The sequence below is a fragment of the Osmia bicornis genome, chromosome 12 (assembly GCF_907164935.1).
Source record: "Osmia bicornis bicornis chromosome 12, iOsmBic2.1, whole genome shotgun sequence".
NCBI lineage: Eukaryota > Metazoa > Arthropoda > Insecta > Hymenoptera > Megachilidae > Osmia > Osmia bicornis.
In genome coordinates this window covers 4,737,986-4,760,554 of record NC_060227.1, presented here as the reverse complement: position 1 = coordinate 4,760,554, position 22,569 = coordinate 4,737,986, and the positions used below count along the sequence as shown (strand labels likewise).

Here is a 22,569-nt window from a genome sequence, read left to right as displayed (position 1 = left end):
CGTGGGTATATTGCAAAATTTTGTTTAATTATTCTATTAAAAATTATTTAATTATTATTTTTAATTTTACAATTGTTTATTAATCAAATGAATATTATATTTATTTAAATTGTTTATTTCTTTAATTTTCGCGTAGGTATATTGCAAAATTTTGGTTGATTATTCTATTGAAATTTATTTAATTACTATTTATAATTTTACAATTGTTTGTTAATTACATTATTGTTATATCTATTGAAATTTATTATTTTTATAATTTTTATACACGGATATCCAGTAAATTTGTTTGAATTATTTAATTTTTATACAATATTAAGAAGTGATTATTATGTTTTAATATAAATTTGATTTTTATCAAATAGTTATTGAACGTTATACAATAATAACAATTACAAATACTCTTCAATTCTTTAATTAATTTATTACTTTTCTAAAATGATTTATTTTCCAAAGTAATTGAAGTGAATACAAGTTTGTCAAACAATTATAATAATAACTGTTCAGTCTTGTGTTGCTTTTGATTGGTTTCTAAAAAAAAAAATAAAATCAAAGGGAGTGAAAATTGGGTCTTTTCAAATGTCAGTTTGAGGTGCGGTAAAAGAGGGAAAACGGGCACGATTATCATACTGGCTGCGCTCTCTACATGCAGACCTAACAATAAGTAATTTCATCTGAGGGTGTCTGGGACCCCGTGAATCATGACTCCTCGAAAACAGAGGCATGTCCAGTCTTTTGCATCTGTAGTCACTGTTAGTACGTTCAGTGACAACTACCCGATAAATTATATTTAAAAAAAATTCTGGTCTGTTTTATTGAACGTACGATTAATCAATAAGACCTTCATGTTGTAGCAATTAATATACTTGCACGCTACGATCGGTAAGCCGTTCATAAACATTCGTGATATGATTATACCAGAAATAACATAACCTCTTCTTCCTCTTTTCCCTTTTTATTCCAATGTTTTAATATAATTTTGATGTAATTTATATCATTATGGAGTAATTTTGTCCCATTAGTCGTACTGCGATCATGCGTCAGAATATAAAACAAGAGATTTAATGGGAACTTAAAGGTAAATTACAAAAAGTAGAAAGGATGCCGAGTTGCGGTGGCTTGTTTAGAATAATTAGACGCCGCCTCGTACTTGGACTGATCTTCGCTTTATCGCTTACATACTGCGCTTTTTCTCTCTTCCGTGATGAGGTAAATTGTGGATGAATTTTAGCCTTAGGATCGATCTTTGCTTTAATTGTAATAGGTGATATCATCTTGTTTATAGAGAAAATCTTTACCTGTGGACAATGATCTTGATGACATGGACCCTATGATTATCAATGACAATAATGATGACTTAATCTCTGATGATGATGCATTGGCAGAGCAATTAAGAGTATCCAGTAAACCATCATCATGGCAGATGGCGGTTGATCAAGAAGTAAATGATAATGCACTAAATATGGATATAATTTCAAATCTGAATGGCACTGATACAGTGATTCCTTGTCGTAATTCTGTTCAGGTATATCAAGTTTCTATATGATCACAATATGCTATATTATGGAAATGTGTTTAAATCCCATTATTCTGGTAGGGTAAAGCTCTGATAGTAGATGAGCGTGGTATTGTATGCTCTAGACAAGATATTCTACCAAATGGATGTTGCAACATAGATCAAAAAGATTCTGTAAAGAATGAAGATACATCCAGTATAGCCAAGAGTGAGAGGTACAGTTGTAAAACATGTAATGCTCAAGGATGCTGTGCTATCTATGAGTACTGTGTTTCTTGCTGCCTGCATCCTGGCAAGGTGGTTTTCTTATCTTCTTTTTAATTTTCCTGTAGAATAATAAAGACACTAATAGGGCACTGTTGTTAACAGCAAATAAAAGGAAGAAAGGATGTGTTGTTAGGTTTGCTTAGGGACAACCCCAAGGCACACAAAGACCAGGACGTGGTGAAGAAACGACTAAGAAATCTAGACCGCTTTCAGGTTTGCCTGGCTGCTTGTCGTACTTCAAGTGCGAGCGTTCGTCACGAGAACACCTACAAAGATCCACATTCGAAGCATTGTTATACTATTCAACCATCTTATTCTCATCAAAGACATCGACGTAATGTTGACAATAATAATGATGACAACTCTGTTGTCATTGCATCTTTTTCTGTCATGCCGTTACTTTCCCTTATCTCTCCTTTCTGTCTAGTCTCTCACATAAGTAATAATTCGCTGTTAATATCGTGCAACTATCATACTCCAATGTCACTCAGTTATTATTCTCACGTACGACCACCTTGAAATATAAATTAAATTTAACATACAGTAAATATTTTCATAGGGATGGTCCGGGTAACTACAGCTGTACATTTTACTTTAAAATTTATGGCTACGTGGTTCCATTCGCTTATCTTTATTTTTACGCGCAAGAACAAGAGATTGTTCTCTCAGAAATTTTTATTTTCTGACATTTTCGACACTTCGACATTTTTACCCCCTAAAGGGTTAATATACGAATCAGTCATCGTCCAAGAGTACAACAGTACGATTCATTTCGCGTGTGTTAGCGCGATTAATTATTTAAATTTCCGGTTTGCTCTATATCGTTGAATTATTAATCAAACGACACGTTACATTTGCAAATGCACTGATTGCAAACGATAAATTCATTGGAATTCCATCAATGCATTGATATTTTCTGAAATTTTTATCCGCGTGTTATACGAACGGTTGTGTATTTAAATTTCAGCTATTTTCAGCGCCCTACGCATAGTTTATATTCTTATGAAATTTATTTTCTGTTTTCTTTTCTGGCAGATTTGTATCGCTTTGTTGGATATACCGAAACCGCTGAGTATTTGATTTATCCTAACGTGACTTTGATAACACCTGCTGGGTATATTCTGTTTTTTAGTTTTTTCTAATTGCATTTCGAGTGTTAATTTAAAGAACAAGGAGCTTCTTGTAATAATAATTATTCTGTGAAGTATTCTTGGCACAAGTACAAGCATAATCGATGAAAGTGTAAATTTTCTGATTTATAATCGAACGTATTCGCCAAATTTTGTAAGAGTTCATTTTTATTCACTACACAGAAGTACTTTCTATGTCGATGCTGTAAACATGTTTGCCTGGGGTTTTCTGCTATCTTTTTGCGGTTACTACATTCTAAATCGGATTGAAACTTCTTCAAAAGACTATGAACAACTTCCATTTCAGTTCACGTTCGAATTTCAAGCGCTGTTCGACATGTGATTTTACAAAAGTTCTCGGATTTAACTTTTCCTCGAGTCGATCGCGATGAACATTTTTCTTTCTGCTCGTCCAAGTATTTTCTAACCAGCGTAATCTAACGTGGTAGAAGAATCGTTACGATTATTGGAATATTTGGAAATGATATTGACTTTAAAACTTCGGTTTTAAACGCAATATCAAAAGTGAATAAAGATTTCCTGTTTATGGTTCTATGATCTTTGTTTGAAAAGGAAGCTGGGCAATATTTTAAAGCTTTTATCGACTTTAGCAGGTTAGCGAACCCTGTGTTTTTATCTTTAAGCCATCTGAAGGAAGACCGTATTTATATTTTTCTTAGAACTCTTCTATTTTAAAATTTTGATGATAGTGATAAGTAGACTAGAGCAAACCGAAACCACGCTAAAATGTGTAAATTTCAGGCACGTGTAAGAAAACAGAAGAATTGTTTAAAATATGTAAAATATTAATTATATTGGTTCCATCACTGCTCGAAAGACGATAAATCTATGAAAGCTGTGACAAAATCCAATGATCAATTTCTAACAAATTTCTGTCTCTATTTTAGCAAACTTTTTTCTATTTATAGAATCGGGGATGTTTTAAACACACACTCTTTTGACGTTCTTCCTGGTTTGCAAATATCATCGTTTCTATTTCTACACGTAACACTTCAGAAAGAAAATCCGATTCGATAGCTGGTTTATTTTTATTCTTAAACCCGCAGCTTTTTTCACCGATCGATCGAAACTTCCGTTTTGCCATCGGTGCCAGACTGCTCATGAATTTCCAGAATGGAACACGTGAAATCAGATTCGAAATGCGAATGCACGAGATGTCCGCAATGTAAATGGGGAAAAGGAATCCCTTTTTGCGGGACACGGATGGATCGAGGGCAACGGAGATCCTCGGAAGACAGAGAGAATCAAATTGTAGGAACATCCGACGAACGAGTGCCGAATCGTTTCCATAACTTGCTCGATGCGAAACCGTAATGTTGCAAAAACAATTAGTTAATGGGACGCGGACAAAGTTTGCGCCACGATCGAGTTACCGTTTAATAGAGTCAGAGCATTTTAAACTTATCGTCGAGAATAGATCAGTCTGTTTTATGCTAGCAACTTACTGCCTCGAATTACCCTCGTTCTATAGAAGGGTTGTAACCGTAGGAGAACTGGCTATCAGGAGTTCAGGATAATTCCCGATGGGCACTTGACTATAGATTTTTCAAAAGTAAAGAAAAATGAGATTAACGATCGCACGGTCACCGCAGCAGGAAAGTCGTCGAGAAAACAGAGCTGCAAAAATTTCCTTTTTCGAACGAACATGCATAATACAGTAGGAATACTTCCTCTCCACACGAATAAGCAGTAAAGAACAATTTCATAAATTTTCAGCAAGTTCCAAGAGTCGGGCGGGGGAATAATATGTAGGATTCCTTGTAGGAGGAAGCTTGTTCGGAAATAAAATATGAGATCAAATGAAATCGGATGTACAATGTCCTCTTTTTACGTCAACGATGCACGCGTTTCTTCGTAATTTATTTTCAGTCTTGATCTTTCTCCCCATCTTGGTCTTTTTATTTTTTTATATCTTTCATTGCATCTAGTTAAACATGCACCTAAGAAATATCATCGCGTTAAAAGCAGTGTAATATATTATCAGAAAGATTCAAAGTGGAAGTCAGAAACTTCGAAATTCAATCGAATGTCTTTCACACTTTGACACTTCTTCGAGGAAATAAAAGTCCCGATGATTTATGTAACGTAAAACGTGCCAATAAACGTCCACGATAAAGAAATTCTAATAAAAAGAAAGGAATTACAACGATAAGTGATAGACAAGGATTTAAGAATGCGAGGAATGCAATAAATCTTCAGGATGAGTTAAAAGTTCTAGACAGAAAGTTGCAAACAGAAGAAGCACGGATTAATCGGATACCGTTGCATGGTTTGACACTTTTCCAGTGATGGAAATCACATTAAATAAAAATAACAAATGAGACGACACGTCATTACATTATGCATTCTCATAATCCGCAACAAGGAACATGAGACTCCATAAAGAAGAAAAATTACAACCCCGAGGGATGATGAACGACCAATCGCAAGATTACGAGCAAGAACAGAAGAAGGTACAATTATTATTACACACTTTTACACTTTTTATAATAACGAAAGGAGAGGCCATCAAATTGAATTTTCTCAGAACTCACTAAGACCATCTTCTGGGAAATTTGAAAATTTTAGACAATAAATATGACTTTTCCAAAGAAATAGATTATTAAACAGTGCGAATATCAAAGTGTTAGGAGAAAAAATTGCAACCCCAAGGGATGATCGAGATCGATCACACGCGATCGAACGATCGAAGGGTGCTCTCCCTCTGTTCACCCTAGCGTTAAGAGAACTCGCGTTGCGCGCGTCGTCGTAGGCGTCGCGACGTTTCGCGCCGACGTGGTTCTCTCAACTGCTATCTTTCTCTCTCTCTTACCATTCGGCTCGATCTCGTTTCTCTCCGTCTTTCTTTCCCCGGCGCCCGTTGAATTCAGCACGTGGCATCAAAGGGAAGATATACAGCGGGGTGGTCGTCGGTTCCCGGCCAAACGGCGACGACCCTCGCCCGTCGTCGCTCGTTCTCGCGCGCGATTTCGAGTATCCGTTCGGACGTAAGCGTTGTCGATCGGCGTGTCCACCGTCCACGCGACAGAATCGACCCCCTGCGAAGGGGATAGGAATAATTCAACGGTCGGTCGTATGACGCGGCAGGAACTTCCGTCGTGACTGTTCACCGTGTTCCTACTTCGCGTGAATTTGTCATGTCGGGGTGAATAAAGAGACCCACAGACACTTACGTCAGTTCCTTCGGTGCATTCGAAATTATGCTCGCGATTATTTGGACAAATTACACTGGGTGATCGCGGTTCGACCACGTAATGGAATCGTTTCCAAGTGAGTTCAATCATTTTTTAAATGTTTTTATTTGATATTTTAATTGGAAAAAATGAAGGTGTGTAGCTCATTGAAGTAAGGAATTATAAAAAATTTAAAGGCCCATGTTGCACAGAAATCTTATTCTTAATAATCTTAATAAAGTAGATAAATTAATTTTAATTTTTCGAAATGGTATACAAATTATCCTGTTTTGCATATTTGGGTATCAAAAAGGTGGAACACTTTCGAGTCTACCATGCTTCAAAGGGTTAATAGAGTGACGAGAATATGGTTATATTAACATATTGGTTGTCACAGTAGTAATAGACATACATATTCATTGTCTAATTACTTGATCAAATGAAGTTACCCCCATGGTAGTTAACACGTCTTTCAACTTTTATCTCCTCTGTGGTTTTCGAGCATCGCGACAGTCAGCTGACTAGACGATTTTTTTTTTTGGTTTTTCGCTTTTTTATTTTTGGACCTGCTAACATGACGAAGCGGTTCGACACGCTTCGATGAGCGCCAATGTTGTTTCCGCGGTAACAACACAGACTCATGATATTTCCACGAAAGACCGTAACAATTTTTCTGTTGTTTTACTCTCCTAACAGATTGATGCATTTCCTTTTGTTCATGCTCGATTATTTTGATTAACGTTTCAATTCTTACAAAAAGGGAAGTCGAATTTTCTATTATGTGAAAAATGAATTATAAGATTATAGATTGTCTATTTTTTTTTTAAATTCAAAATAATATATTTTAGGGAGATTTGTAGATTGCGCGTCTTTGGTATAATGATATATTAATTAACCTTTGACTATACCATGGTTTTTCAAATTTTCTTTCGATCAAATTATTCATACATTTACCTTGGGTTTTATATTGCTTTTTAAAATAACTACTAACAAAACCCTGCGATTCTATTTCCTACCTGTTCTTTTACGATTAATCAGAAATACTGGTCGCTTACGAATCTTCGTTTTACGCTCGCCCTCTCTTGATCTTTTATTATCATGATCGTAACCCTCGTAATTTTTCTTCGCATTTTTCACAGTTTACCATTCATTTCTTCGGCCACAAATTACCCAGCTCTATCCTGTCAGCCGCAAGTGTAATAAACAAGCATTCCTTTATTTTTATTTTATTTCATCCTTTCGCACGATTTATTTTCTCACCCTCCCCCAGCTCTTGACATTGTACACGTTACATTTTATTTTTATTACCTCGGTATTAGCGGTGCAAAAACATCCTCAAATTTATTCCAAGCCTCAATTTATTTTCTCCCTTCTTTCACCATTTTTTATACCGTTATTATTACGATCGTCTTCCACCACTCACCTCTATTACATTACCCTTACAAACATCACAGCACGACTCTCATTTTCTCGCGCTCTTTCATATGCACCGCACACAGAGATGGGAACGTTTCGTTTCTTGTTGCTTTCTCGCCTCTTCGTTTTACATTCTCGCCGAACAATAGCGTTAATCCTCGACGAACGGTCTGGCAAACAAATAAACTCAGTCAGCCTCGAGCACGTTCAAAGAGTATTCGACGATCACCTTCTCGGCTTTGCTTTTCCCATCTTTCTTTTCACCGCTGGTACCCGGCAAAAAAGAGGTGTCGAGAAAATCCCCGCGGCGGATCGATCCATTTCGTCCGCGGTTTCCGCACTCGCGGCAATGGAAATGAGTTTACGAAGCCAGGCAGACAGAATCGATGTGCATCGCGTTAATAATACACAGAGGCAAGGTCTACAACCTCTAACGGTGGATCAACCTCGATGTAAAGACGACACTTCTTTTTTCATTTCCACGCTTTCCCGATTCCTCTTTTCCCCTCCTCTGTCACTTGGGACACCGACAAGATACCATCCATGTGACCTGTCCACCACGAGGAATTGCCTGCTTTACATTTACATTGCTCACGATTCGGTGGCTGTCAAGTTCGATCGGAGATTCGCAGATTTTTCCTTTGATTTTCGATAAATAACGTCCACTTACTGGAACGAGACTTGATAGATGACGTGACCGGATGTTTTACTTTTAAAAAACAATGTTCAGTGATAAGAGACACCGGAATTTAGAGGATGAAAAACCATCTGAAATCTTTTTGCACCTTATGGCCCAGATCTCCCTGCAGTAAAACATCCCTTTCGTTCTCTCCAGAAGGCTTTACATGCAGTAGAGTAACAGAGAAATAAAAAGCTGGTAACAAATGTCCGAAACTAGCTTGGATTTTAAAAGAAATATTTATTGTCTACACAAGAAAAGTAGTAGAATACCGAGGGGAAAAATGCAGTGGTTTAATTCAACGGGTTAATTAGTTGAGATCAATGACTGCCACTTCTTTCGCCGACGTTCTTCGTCTACGATTATTCAACGCGAACTTCTTTTTTCATCCAAGTTTTAGTATTCACCGTCACGTATATCCCCTAGTCTTGCCATGGCGAACAATCCAAGTAAGTCTGCACGAGAAACACGAAGAACGAACGGGAAGTAGATATTCGAAGAATGTGATTGCACTTGGTTCGTTTACGAAGAGCGGGTGAGGTTACTACACCACGATAAGCTACTAAATTTGCTCGGCTCGGGTTTATTGGAGATCGTTAACGGTACGTTTATGTAGAGCAATCGAGATGAGATTCTTCCTTGTTATCCAAATGATCAGTGCAACTTGGGTTCATACTACTTTCGTTATTTCTGGTGGATCACTTCTACAAAGCTTCTAAACGAATTCTACAACGTTAACAGTTTAAAATGCATATTAATTTTTAAGTAATTTTCGTATAATCCGTTTTCAAAGTATCGAAGGCGAACGATCCTCTCCTATTATTAGATTTTAACTTCAAAAAGAATAGAAAGAATCGATGTCGCGTTCGTTGAAAATGAAACATTTGTGAAGTGTCAAACTCAATTTTCGACTTGTGTTCACAACAATGCTCGTCATTTTAAGATACAATACGGACGTTTCTATCTGTTTTTCACGCGTTTTAAATAAAATACAGTTTGTTCAGTTTTGTATCGCAATATTTCATTAGAATGAAATCTTTCATCCGAGGTATTAATTATTTGCACAACGACGGTTGACTTTCTCATTAATGGATTGATAATTAGATGGTTTGGTTCGTAATCCGATTTTACGTTTTGCGAAGGGTTGATAAGAATCTCAATTAAGTACAGTGCTTCCCTTGTACCACTTACTCGCGTAATCCCTTCCGTCTACGGAATTATGTACGATTACTACTACACTGAATCGATTGTACCGAGTGTAGTAAATAAAATTCTTATTCTGCCTAATTTAATTTTATTATCCATGCTCATGCTGTACTTCAACAATATATGTTAGTCCTTTTCAAGCGTTTATTATACTACTGATTAAATTATTTTATAAAAGTGACTTCATTAGAAAAGTATTCCAATATTCCTTAAATACCCGTCAACTTCACAAACAATATTGCCTTCCATCCGACATCAATATTCTCGTTTCTCTAGTTCCCCCTTTTTCCAACATCCAATTTACGCTTGATCTCACGGAAAAAAAAGAAGAACTTTGCAAACTTTCCAAATTTAATTTCGCGAACGTGAAAGTTTCAAGCTTGACACTGTACCCTTTCCATCGTCGACGAAAAATGAAGCTACTCGTATCGCGGTGCGAACGTCATCTTGTGGAAAGCAGTTGTCAGTTGAAAAGTTCGCTTCTGACATCTGTTCGAACAAACAAGTCTTACAGAATTTGAAATATCGAGAATGGTAACTAAAATTTCCAAATTTCTATTTGGCTCATCCTAGAAGCAGGTTCAAGTTACAATGACCCTTCTCATAGAATACCCACAAGTACCAAGGTGTTCCCGTTTGGAGAAGTATCCTAAACGAGCCTAGACGTGGATCAGCTTGGATGTTCAACAACGAAAAGGATTCATGTATACCGAGGCTCTAGTTGGCTCGGGTACAGAACAAACTACTTGGCCAGACACCCGGGCACCTTATTCCAGATAAGAGAAGACGTCTGCTGAGACCAATAGTCGCGCCAGATTCGCTTGGAAAATTTTTTACCGAGACTGAAACAAGCGTTTCCTGCTTTCGTGTTAACTACCGGCGAATAGAGGGATGCCTGATGAATGACGTTGGGATTTTAATTGATCGAATTAGCGCACTTTAGGTAATGAAATTTCATCGTCGCGCTGTTAATTTGCCGATTCGAAGACTAGCAATTTTAACGCGCTTTCCTGATCTGTGTACTTTTAAGGAAATTGATTTAAAATTTAACTGGTCGATTTTAAATTTGTTGCTATTACAGAATAATTTGTGTTTCATAATTTTTTCTACATTGTTCATGAGATTGGAAAATAACGTGGATATCTTTTTCGTTTTACTCATACTTCCATGGGATATCGAATTTTTCACAAAGCTATTCTTTTTTTCCAGATTTGATGAAGCGCTTTTCGTTCTACGTTTAGCTGTTTCGTGTTTTCCAACGTTCTATATTCTGCGACTGTCTCTAGCTTTGATTCTCTGTAATTTTCTTGCGGTCACCGCTCTTTGACTTTCCGCAGAACCGACTATACTCTGTAGAATTATTTCCTCGTCAACTTTATGACACCACTGTAGATTACTATTTATAATTCTCTACATTCTTCGATCGTTCCTTGCTTAATTCACCAGAGAAAATTCCATTGTTCTGCGTTTTTTAATGTCATAAAATTACATTTCTCGATTTTCTGCGGGCCTCTGTTATACTTTCCACCTTTCCAGAATGCATTACACGTGTTCCGCTCTGGGAATCTTTATGACTCTGTAAATTGAATTTCCTATAGTACCCTGCACTTTATGGCCTTTGATTTTTTACAACATCGTCATTCTACACTGCCTTTCTATGTCTCCTTCGTGTGTAATTTCGATTTTTGAACAATTTATATTCCCTTTTCCCAGATAAAGAATATTCCAAGGAGAAGTAGCCGTTTTTGAAACGAATCCTTTGCTAATTTATTCGACCATGTTAATTAAGGTGTACCTCTGTATACTGATCACGATTGACCCAGTTATTCAAACGTTACATCAATGGACGAAATATCAATCAAACCACCTTGCTTGAGTCAGTACGCATCAGTTTATGAGCAATCGGTTGCCATGTTTGCACCTTTGATTGACTACTGATCGAATCGTGACAGTAAATCAAACACGCCCCGAGCCTTTCTTTCTCGTTTCGCCGGCTTTCCTCCTATCGAACATCAATGACACGAGGGTTAAGGGTTGCTTTAGGGGCGGTACGTTGGCACACACCGAACGGGTCGTGCACTCAATTTTCCAGGATGAAGTCGAACCACGTACAAACAGGGTGTTAAGGAAGTAATGGTCATGATTTATAGAAATACTTCTTCAAATCACGTTATACATAGAAACATTTGAAGAAGAAAACGAAACATTATTTAAGGAACTCGAAGAATATATTAAAAGAAAATCTTTATTCCTCAGTCTTTGGATTAAATAATATTTTCATAATTAATATATTCTTCCAGTTCCTTTATTCAGGAACTTCTATGAAATAAACTGTTCATATTTTATGAATTTGCTTTTATTTCAGGTCTGCAATGCCATGGAATCATAAGGGGTCGCACGATAAAGAAGCACGAACCGCAAGGAACACTGCAACCGCTCACCTAGACAGGACGGTACGCAGGTAAACTCGTATTTATCCAATTATAAAAGTCTATCCAAGCATGATGTGGAAAATCAATTTCGAAAGCCATAACCATTATTTCCCTAACACCCTGTACGGTTAGGCCTGGGGGTAGGGAGCTCGTCATTGGGGATCCTTCGGACCCTTCTTCGGTAACGAGAACCGGTCGTTTCATAAGAATCGACCATCGTTTCCACTGCGAACTGAAAAGCGTTTCGCGTTACCGTTTGTTTTGCCAATTCCTCAGGGACTCGTTTCTTCTTCTGGTGGACATTGGAATCCGAGGTTTCCACGGAAAACCGTGGGTCTCTTCCAAAGCACACAATTAAAAGATCATACGCGGAAACGTGTCAAGGCTAATGTCTAAAAGGTTTGCAGACGAAACAGCGTCTCTCCTCTTCTAAATGACCATCGGCAACGATTCGAAACCGTTTTCTCGGTGTATTTCCTCGCCGTTAATGCGAAACCTCGCTCGACAAATATTTAGAACCGATCCGTTCATCTACGATCTCGATGCTCCTCCTAAGCAACGAACTGCCCTTGCCTTTGATATCCGGTCGGTTGAGGAAGATTTACTAGCATCGCGATCTTGTGTTTGCAAAGAAAATATCGCAACAATTTTCCTATTATTCGAGGCTTATAGACGATTGTTTAAGAATTTATCATAGGATTTTCAGGCTGCGTTCTGTTTCCAGCATTCGCTCAGCTGTGGATTTAAAACAATTTCAATCTATTTCAATAATATTCGACCTTGTTTAGGAAATCCTTGCATAGTAGTAGCAATTTCGTATGATCTCAAGGCATTCCATGCATCATCAGATGGCATAGGTTTTGAACGTGTTAAAGGAACATAAGCATCGCGACCTATCGTCCCTATTGATTGGAATACCGAATCGAAACTGGACAACGACTGACGTATCGATTCCACGTGTCGTCCCAGTTACCTCGAATCGGCTGTGTAAAGGATACCGAGCAATTGTACGTTTCTTCTTCGGTTTCCGTTCGATGGATTCCGGATCGAAGGAAGGAAACGATGCACCTGGCCGAGAAACGATCGAACGAATCGACGCGACGGCTCTTCATGGTTTCTTCCAACTAACCTTGGAACTATTCTTATGCTCTACGTGGTCGTATGCTCTCTTTTGATTAGCTCCTCTTACCCTCTGCTATTGGTAACACTAAAATTCTTTAGTTAAGCTTAATCCCATCTAACACGTGCAAAGCACTGTTTGAGGATTTGATTTTTAAGCCAAGTAGAAAAGTCATTATTCCACATTAATTATCACGGATTATGCGATTACATTGGTTACTATGTATTTCTTCTATAAGACAAAGAACTAACCAAGTAGATTACTTGAGCTACGAATCAAGAGGTTTGTTAGATAAATGGTGTAGTAATTAATCCAGGGATGTTCAAGCTGAGCTCACAAGCTTAAGGAATTTTCTACCATCCCCCTATTAATTACCATGGTGTACGGTTTGATGCGAGGTAGATTTAAGTATTAACGAACATGATTGCTTTTCTGATGCCAGCAGCTATGTAGACGATCGTTCAATTCTTTTCCCATAAATTTCAAGACGAATTAATGGTTCACGTTGGGTTATGAAAGAACCTTGTTACGTTTAAAAATAAATTTCAAAGCAGATTATCGATGGAAAGCAATTTTATCTAATATCGTTAAGTATGCCTTGTTACCAATTATATAATATTTTCTGAAGAATAGAATAATGATCAACTTTGAAAGATTAAATGCAAGTTAATCGGCTGAGGAAAATTGTATTATTTCTAAGCTCCGGTAAAAATATTATTTTTTTAATTTGTCGGTGCATGCAGGATATACCCAACAAAAATAATTCCAGATACTATAAAACCAAAAACTATATATGCGACTAAATGAACACAAAAATCATAAAAGAATTCGTTCCGCCTCGAATTCATAGTCTCTGTGCGATGACGATTAACCTCGCTATTACCTACATCTTTTATCCCATCCTCAAAAGTGATTCCTATAAAACAATTTTAAATCATTCTTTTTTACTAGTTCTATGTTGTTTTCTTCCTGTTCACGAGAGATTGAACTTTAATTGGAGAACCTTGTCGTTTCGCAGTCGTTTTCGCTGAATCGTCGACAGTTTCTTTCCGGTCCGCCCTCTCCGTTTCGTTTCCGTTCGATTTCTTTGCCTCTATCATGGTAGTAAAACGTTGTGTAAGCTGTAAATTTATTTGGACAAGATTGGGCTACGCCTCGGATCTACGATCTAAAGAATTTGATCAAAATTATAGCAACGACCTGCGGTTGGATGCTGGCCAAACGTCACTACCCCTTTCTGGTTAGCGACATTTTGTTGCTTTTCTGTTTTCCTTCGTCTCTTTTCACTTTCTTCTCTCTTCCCGGCTGTAACGGAGTTACGACAATTTTATTAATCCTTCGCCTCCGCTACTTTTTATTACGTTAAGAATCACAGACGTGGAGAAATAAAGTCCTACCGTTCGAGTAACTTACTACGTTCCTTGCTTCTTGCATCGAAAACAAGATTACGAGGAAACGTAGGTTCCTCTGGATTTTATTAACCAAATTGTAACTGGTTTTACGTGGTAGAAAATTCTCGGAGATTGCAAAGGGTAATGGTTTATTATATAAAAAAAAGGTGAAAGGATCTAAGGTGGGCCCCAATTTCCAAGGGACTTTTACCCAAGGTATGCACCGGTTACCTGCTTCAATTACCATTCTACATTTTATGACCGTTGGCATTCTAATTAATAAGACTGCCCATGAGAGCTAAAGGCAATAAAATCATAAAGTGATAGGCCTGTGATTTCTCTTTCAAAATCTGGGTAAATCGTTTTCCTTCGAAGAAACGTATTAAATAATTTCTGTTCCTTCTTGTAAACCTTTGCCCATTCGGTGGCCATCCAATCATACCGGTCTCATAAAAGCATTGTTGTTCGTGTCAGAACTGTTTTGCACGTGTTAGCAATAGCCAGATGTTTCAGGTCTTTTAAAACTATTACAGGCCATTTCGCTGCGTGTAATTGCACCTCTCTCACGAACCCAATATACCGATTTTGTCCCAATAACAGTGAATGGACGTTTCGCACGCTTGCCGCTTTTCAATTTCTTTCGTGTAATTATTCCAGAATACTTTCTTCCGAGCTTGGTGCCCTTTTATAACAGGTAACCCCGTTAGTTCTTTGTCTTACAAAGCGATCGAACAGACGGTTCTTTCGAATGTTTAAGTGCCATTAGCAATTACAGAGATGGTACCTTTGAAAATTTCTCAAATACTGATTACACTACTTTCTTACATAATTCAATTCATTCAAATTTCTATTTCATCTTCAGACGAGAAAGTCCCTTCTGCAATATTTACCGTGATTGCAGACACCGTAGGCGGCTAACAAATGCGTTACACGTGCGAAGGAGTGGGTCACGTTGAAGGATCAACGGGAAGGATCCTATTTAGGGAGGGTCCTGTTATATTACACTCTATAACAGTTAATTTCCAAGTGGCCAGATGTGGAACAACGAGTTGATTGCCAGATGTTGGAAACTTTCGCGTGAAATTTTACGGGCCGTCCAATGAAAGCTTGATTAAAGGTAAATTTTCGAAGCGATGAGATTTTCTCGTTGAAATTTCTTCGATCGGCTTGCCCAGCCCTGTTTTATCATTTCCGTCGTGACGTCGAGTTTCGAACGATTGATTAATCGTGTGTCTTTGCAAGGGTGAAATTAAAGATTCTACCTTTGCGATGATTTATGTGTTTACCTCGATGACAGGAATTTAATTGGACTCTAGAGCCCATGGAAATTTTGTTAAATTTCAATATATAATTCTATTACAAACAATAATAAATCTCGTTCTAATATTCAAATTCTAAACTTCAAAATTTTCATAATAAAATCCTATCTTTGTTATTAAAAATGAAGAAGAAACAAACCCTTGACCTCTGTGTTCTTCTTCGAGGAGTTCTGTGAAAGGATAATGAAGCTCAGCAGGAATCTATCGAAGGGGTGGAATTTAGGGGAAAAATTGCTTACGGTCGATGTCTCGCCAAGGGGTTGATCCATTAGATATCGATCAAAGTTCGTCGCGATAATGGACGAGCGAGAAGGGCAGAAGCAGTACGATAAGAATAAGCAAAGGTTACTTTTGTCGTGACAGGAGCCGCTGTTCGATTTTCCTTGTTATCGATCGACCGGGATCGATATGCAGGCTGGTGCAAAGACTCGTAACATGTGTACCGCGATCGAACAACTTCAACCTTGAGCCCATTTTTCTCGCGATTCCAGTCGAGTGACATCCTTTTCATTCACCGCGCCGACGAAGAATGATTTTATCGTTGAATTTATTTGGCGCGGATTTATCGTTTCCTTCCTTCAACTCGACGGAACAACCGGAAGATAAAAGCACGTGTTACGATGCATTCGCATTTTTAATCTCTTGCTGCATTGTCATATTTGTCCTGTCGCGTGAGATCTGGGACGTGGAATAAAATATCGAGGGGGTTGAAAATCATGAATACGCGTTGAAATATTAAATTCTTCGTATTCTAAGCAAAAGGATTACGCTTCCTTCTGCAAGAGCTGCTGAAGAATCGAACGATGGCCAGAAATGAATTATCAACCCTTTCTCCTCTGTCAGAGCTATTCCAATATCCTGTCATCCAGCACGAAATGCGCACCGAGTCTCGATTGTATAACGTCCACGAGAATTCGCCACAGAACAGTGAGCATTTTGAATCCACGATCGCGAAACTGTTTTGCCGTTGGAAAATACAATCGTGTTCCTTAACACTCGAACTATTCGGGAAGATATCTTGGCTCTGCGTTGTCCGGCAACTCGTCAATGCTCGGAACTTACTTTCTTCCTAGTCTTCGAGGCATACTTTATTGCTATTCACGTATAGTTTCTCAATAATATGGCGGTGTTCTGTATAATATCCTCGGGAAAGAAAGTTTCGTTCGAAGCTACTTATGAATACATTCATGAAATTTTACTTTTCAATATTCTCCAGGGTGCTGGTTAATTCGTCAAAAAAAGTACATTTTTTGGTTCACCGAAGCATTTTCTTCGAATTTCTTTCCAATTTTCAGCAGAATGCAAGGTTGCGATAAAAGTTCCTTATAACCGATCGAAGTTTCGAACAACCGATCAGTAAAATATTATCGTTGTTTGTTCCGTGCAACTTTCCAAACATTCCTTAATGGAACTTGTCTCGCAATTTTCGGACGGCTGTCACTCGAACCATGGAAAATCCAGAGCTGGAAAAGTCGCGAGGAAAATTGAACCCCTGCGACGTCGTGTAAAGTGTGCCAGCAAGAGATTGGTCTGTTAATACTATCGATACTTGCGAACAGGCAAGACAATTGGTTAGAGAAAAGGTTTTCAACAATCGTAAGACTATTATCGTTGCCTCAGTTCGGTAACGATACGAAAGGATCTTTTTCTTCGTGGCTATATTTTCACTTTTAATGGGGCGAAAAGCGTTCCGGTTAGGTACCTACACGAACGAGGATAGCTGCTGTCTCTCTCTTTCTACCCCTGCGAGTTTTACAATTACTCGAATCGGTGGCCACGCTCGATTCAGGTCGATGAGGGCCATAACGAGCCATCATAAACGTCTGGAATTTCTTGGGATAAATCGTTCTTCCCGGCTCCTTCTTCGTCATCTTTTCACGCTGATAGACCCTCCACCTTTCTTTGCCGTGATTTCATGCACCGTGTAGCTGTGGACTTTCGACGTTCAATGATACCACATTTCCGTCTTATCTCTTCTCTTGCCAAGTCAGAATCAAAGAACTATTAGATGAAAATAAATACCGAGCTTAATTTTAATTACAGTAGAATTAGGGTAAAGGACTGCTTCCCGAAGATAGTCATATTTCTGCAAGTTGCAACCTTTCTAATTTTTTTTTTTTCTTTATTAAAAACAAATATTTCATAAGAATTATATTTTGCAAGGATATCGCGTTTGAGTTACAAACTGTTCGTGTGTACACGAAACGATTGCAATTTGACACGTGCGTCCTTCGGTGGATGCAAATCGGAATTTCGACGACCCCATCCTCCGCCACCCCATTGGCCGCTCGATAAACCCGAAGATTATTTTTCACCACCTACTGGCCATCCCTTAAGTGAATTTTTCAAGGCTCCCTCCCATCGTTTCCTTCGGACATCTCAAGGCTACCAATGACATAATTTATCCGCATACGGTAACTTGCTCGAAAGAAAACAACCGTGCGATAATGTTTTCAAACACTGCCTTTTATACATTTCTTGAAGATAATTTGCAGAATTTAAATTTAATTAAGACGATGTCAGGTTCCTTTTCAGGGAAGGAGAGTATATTTTTAGTATACTGTTTGTCATAAATCTGTGCAAGATAAATGTTATATAGCTGGTCAGAAATCTCGGTGAAAGTGTTTTCGAGGGTGCGACCAGCTTGAGAAAGTCATCTTTTACCAAGAACTCGATCTCTCGCGAAAGTATCTAGTTACTCTTCAATTAAAATCCTACACCAGTGCCAGTCGACGTTGTTGCGAAGTAGATTGAAGAGGATTTTTGTCATTTGCGAGAAACTTTGCCTCTGGTTACCAGTTAATAACGTCATTTTTCTAAACTGAACGCTAATAAGTATCGTGTGTGATAAGACTTCTATCCTTCGACAATTTATTCCCGATAAACGTGTTTTCATTATTCTCTTCTCGTAACATTTCACTTCTATTTTCTATGATAATAAAAGGGTCACAGAAGTCGATTCAAGATTGCTCGGAGGTTATTATTTTAGGTCTTAATTCGGAACGTCATTTGTCACTTAAATTATATTTCCCTGTTGATTCTCTATCGGTACGAAATATACCGAAGGATTTTCGAGGAAGTTACCAAAGTTTAATTTTCCCGGATAAAGTTCCTTCCCGAGGGAGGATCGAACCGCTCTCTGCAAACGAATAACATCGAGTCCACTTCAAACCCTTTAAGCGAAACTCGTTCCATACTATAAATATTTGCAAATTGACATTGGTAAAATTTCAGTGGAATAGTTATTAACAATTGCCAGAGGCAATTGGGGATGTAAAATTTTTAATTTTGTTAAAATTAATTCTAATTTCCAATTTCAATTTAGAATATATGTCTGTTATAGTTTCTTCTTTATTTTAAGATATAAGCAACTAAGAATTTTTATATTTGAAGCTATTGACAAACTGTTCCCTTTGTATTTTCCTCTGTTTTTATGACAGCGGATACGTTGAAACGAGCTGCGAGGAAAGTCGTGAACCGATTTATTTGAATGAAATAAAATCCTAGGGAATTGATTGCTGTTAAAGGCAAAAGGATACAGACACAGAGATCAGGAGAAATAAAGACGACAGGGAGGCGAATAAATCTCAGTGGAAGAGTTTATTCAGCAAATGGATCGGTCGTACCTTTCGCCGGTAACTTTATGTTCGAAATGGTTGTAACACGATTAAATCGTCGTTTTTATTCGTAACTGCATTGAAAGATAGCGTCGATCGATCCTTTGAATCCGTTAACGCTATAGAAAACTCAATTGGAACGCAACGATTGGATCTGGTTACTCTCACTTTGACGCTTCCCGCCGTTTTGCAATTATTCTTTCATATCTATGTATTAGAAACTCGTTCCAATTATCACTGTAGATTTTTCCAAATCAGAAGATGGTTAATCGAAGAATCATTTTTCCTTTATTTATCGGTTAGAAGTTTGCGATAGAAGGTCGATAATCGAAAAATTTCAACAGCAATTTCTTACTCTATTGAATGAATACTATGTATGTAATTCATAGATTATTATTTTCACCACAATACTCCTGTTTTTCTCCTTTTAATAACTGATAATACATTAATTTTGTATAGGTAGAGAAACGTAATTAAATAAATTTCTATAGAATATTAATGAATTTTTCAAATAAACTCTGAAGAGAATTCGCGAAACGTGGTAGAAACAACAATAAAATTCTTTGTTTATCGGGTTACAAGTGGACGCCTGTCCGAAACGTGATCTCGCATGGTTTTCAGCGGATAAGTGCAACAATTTCGATGAAATTAATTTTAAAACAAGTTGGATGAAAGGATCGTCGCGTCGAAATTTTGCAGATATAAAGTTTTTCAAGTGGATGTACAATATCTCGTTATTAAAATAACATTTCCTCTTTCGTTATACGCAAACCTATGAAACCATGATTAAAAAAACATTCCATGATATTTTTCTTTTTCAATAAATTCTATTATTTTTTTGCGTACAAACATCCATACGATACACAAAATTTAACAAGAAATAAAATGTGACGGGGGGATGAAAAAATTGCATCTACATACGAAGAAGATCGATCGTCTGATTATGCATTTGGTTTCACCAGAAAAGATGGTGAGTTGGCGGTCACGTGGATAAGTGGCGTTTTCTATTGCCTGGCAATTTGCCTTTCTGATTTGATAACTTTGGGTCATTTGTTACCGGGAAAACAGCGTCACGAAATCGACCGAAAGGTTACCAGGTCGGATGCGTTTCGATTTACTCTTAAAATTTAAAAAAAATGTCCCGTCTTCTTAAAATTTGTATTAGTTGTGTAAAATATTGAGTCGAAAAGATTAACTTTGTCCTGAAATTTTTAAATAATTTTTTTTTAAATGGATAGTTATCGATATTCCTCTTTTCGTTGCTTCTTGATGTTTGATCGGATGCGAATAAACAAAGTAAAAAAGTACGTACGATGAGTGGCGTTAAAAAGGAGAAATCGTTGTTTCCGTTTCAAGAGGGGGATAATATGGATCGAGAAGGCAAAGACACGCGAAACGTGGATTTTTTATCATTTATCTGCGCAAGCTGAAACATTAGGGTAACCTTCAACCCTTCTGCCTTTCTATGCTTTTAATTTTAGAATCACTGAGAAAGTTTGTTTATTAAGATCTATGAATCGTTAAAATTGCAATTTTCCAGTCGTCGAATCATAATTAAAACATAGAAGATTTCCACCGATGCTGAATAAAAATTGCTCCAATTTGCACAACGACTTGCTCCGTTATAAAAATAACCAACGATCACGTCGAGTCGTATTGAAAATTATGACTAAATTGCACGAATCCTCTTACTGTGTCGAATAATCTAGCAATCGAGAAACCTCTTCGATTTTTCTTTACCTCTCGAATATCTGTGGATACATAATCGACGAACAGCGAAACTATACAAGATTTTCTTTCGTGACCTTTGAATATTCAACGATATTTTACGTCCGGTTGATCGCAACGATTCAATCCCTTGCACGAAGAAAGAAGAATCGTATACGTGGATGATAAAACACCGATACCGATGGTACTCCCGATAGAAAAACGAAGACTCATAGGCAGGTTGCATGATAAACTAGATTATTCAGGTTGGCTCGTGTCAGTGCTGATAAATAACACCGCTTATTCTGATTCGGGATAAATGGTGTAAATGTTAGGAGAGATTTACTGCGCTGAAATGACTGCTCGACACCTTGTTTGGCATAATCTTGACGTATGTTAACAGATTTGAAATTTTATTATGTTCGGGTATTTTACTTCAAAATTTCAGAATTAAAATAAAAATAGTTAATTTGAAATTCCTAAATTCTTCCTAGTCGAATTCTACAAATTAAAAACTCATCACTCTTGACAGCCAACATTACTTTCATAATTTCTGGTTTCATGATACTTTGGTTAAATAAATGGGAAACTAGTAATTGGATATCTGCCAAGGTCGAAACATTTACACCATCAATAATTTAGATGTTTTACAGGCAATCAGTGATGCAGTAAAATGCAAAATAGTTAAATACATGTTCTACGGAAACGATTTGGTGATATTGTATCTTACTTATTTTATGACAATTTCACTCTATCTCTGCTCTCAACTATGTACCTACACACTACGAAATAACGGACAGGTATCTAAAATGTATAGAGTTCGAATGATTTCTTTAATTCGTTATGAGCTGAGAACCTGAAGAATCCACGATCGTTCACGTAACATTTTGCTCGTATTTCGAGTCGTGCTTCACGTTTATTTATTTATTATCCTGTAAGAGCCAAGCTATTTTTCATTCCTTCATGAAACGTTATAATTTTCTTTTATCAATCTAAAGATTATTATTTGACCAAAGTTTGAGTGATATTTCAACTTTCTTTGTTCATGTTAACATTGCAATTTCTAACAGATGCAATCATAATCCAAAAGATTAGATGTATTTTTCTTCTATAAATTGCAGAGGCGAAATGAAATGAAAGTACTTGAACTTTATAATGAGACACCTTTCTGTTGTTTCATCATTAACGTGGGTTGATTGCGTTTCATGGAAATCAATATTTTGAGCACTGAATCGAATGATTTTGAAACTAGGGGAAGATCAACCACAGAAACACGTGTAATATCGCTGAAAAGTCTGTAGTGGGTTAACCTAATTTCATTCCACAACAGATTATTTAGATGTAAAAAGAACAAAGGTTACCACAAAACGTGGTCTGACTGTTCCAATCAATTGACCTCAACCTGATTGTTCTTTTCTGATGAAATGTACAAATCTCACGGAAGTACATCGGGGAAAAATCAGGAGAGCATCCGTGTCAGCTGTACCAAGGATATCAGTAAAATTATACCCATTAATCAAGATTCTCATTAGTGTAACTAAATAGGGGTTGGTGTGGATTTGGTTCCTCCTCTATTCT

At 37.3% G+C, this 22,569-nt stretch overlaps 2 protein-coding genes across 2 annotated transcripts in view; both read left to right on the top strand.

The window, feature by feature from the left end:
- Window positions 1-730: 730 nt before the first annotated feature.
- LOC114879165 (SREBP regulating gene protein) lies at window positions 731-2,314 on the top strand. Its single transcript, XM_029193807.2, has 5 exons — window positions 731-879; window positions 1,020-1,206; window positions 1,283-1,522; window positions 1,595-1,810; window positions 1,883-2,314. Exons 2-5 carry the CDS (start codon window positions 1,099-1,101, stop codon window positions 2,297-2,299), a joined length of 981 nt encoding a protein of 326 aa, XP_029049640.1. The 5' UTR covers window positions 731-879; window positions 1,020-1,098; the 3' UTR covers window positions 2,300-2,314.
- A 3,558-nt stretch (window positions 2,315-5,872) lies between these two features.
- LOC114879163 (beta-3 adrenergic receptor-like) overlaps window positions 5,873-22,569 on the top strand; it is a 32,602-nt gene continuing 15,905 nt past the window's right edge. Inside the window, exons 1-2 of the mRNA XM_029193806.2 lie at window positions 5,873-6,201; window positions 11,771-11,866. The gene's annotated coding sequence lies outside the window, so the exon portion shown is untranslated. The remainder of the gene's footprint in view (window positions 6,202-11,770; window positions 11,867-22,569) is intronic.

Excerpts from the sequence above, each read along its gene's own strand:
- LOC114879165 (XM_029193807.2), top strand. The coding sequence starts at position 1,099 with ATGCCGAGTTGCGGTGGCTTGTTTAGAATAATTAGACGCCGCCTCGTA. Across the intron at positions 1,523-1,594 it reads CTTGTCGTAATTCTGTTCAG|GGTAAAGCTCTGATAGTAGA; the intron begins GTATATCAAGTT and ends TTATTCTGGTAG. Across the intron at positions 1,811-1,882 it reads GCTGCCTGCATCCTGGCAAG|CAAATAAAAGGAAGAAAGGA; the intron begins GTGGTTTTCTTA and ends TGTTGTTAACAG.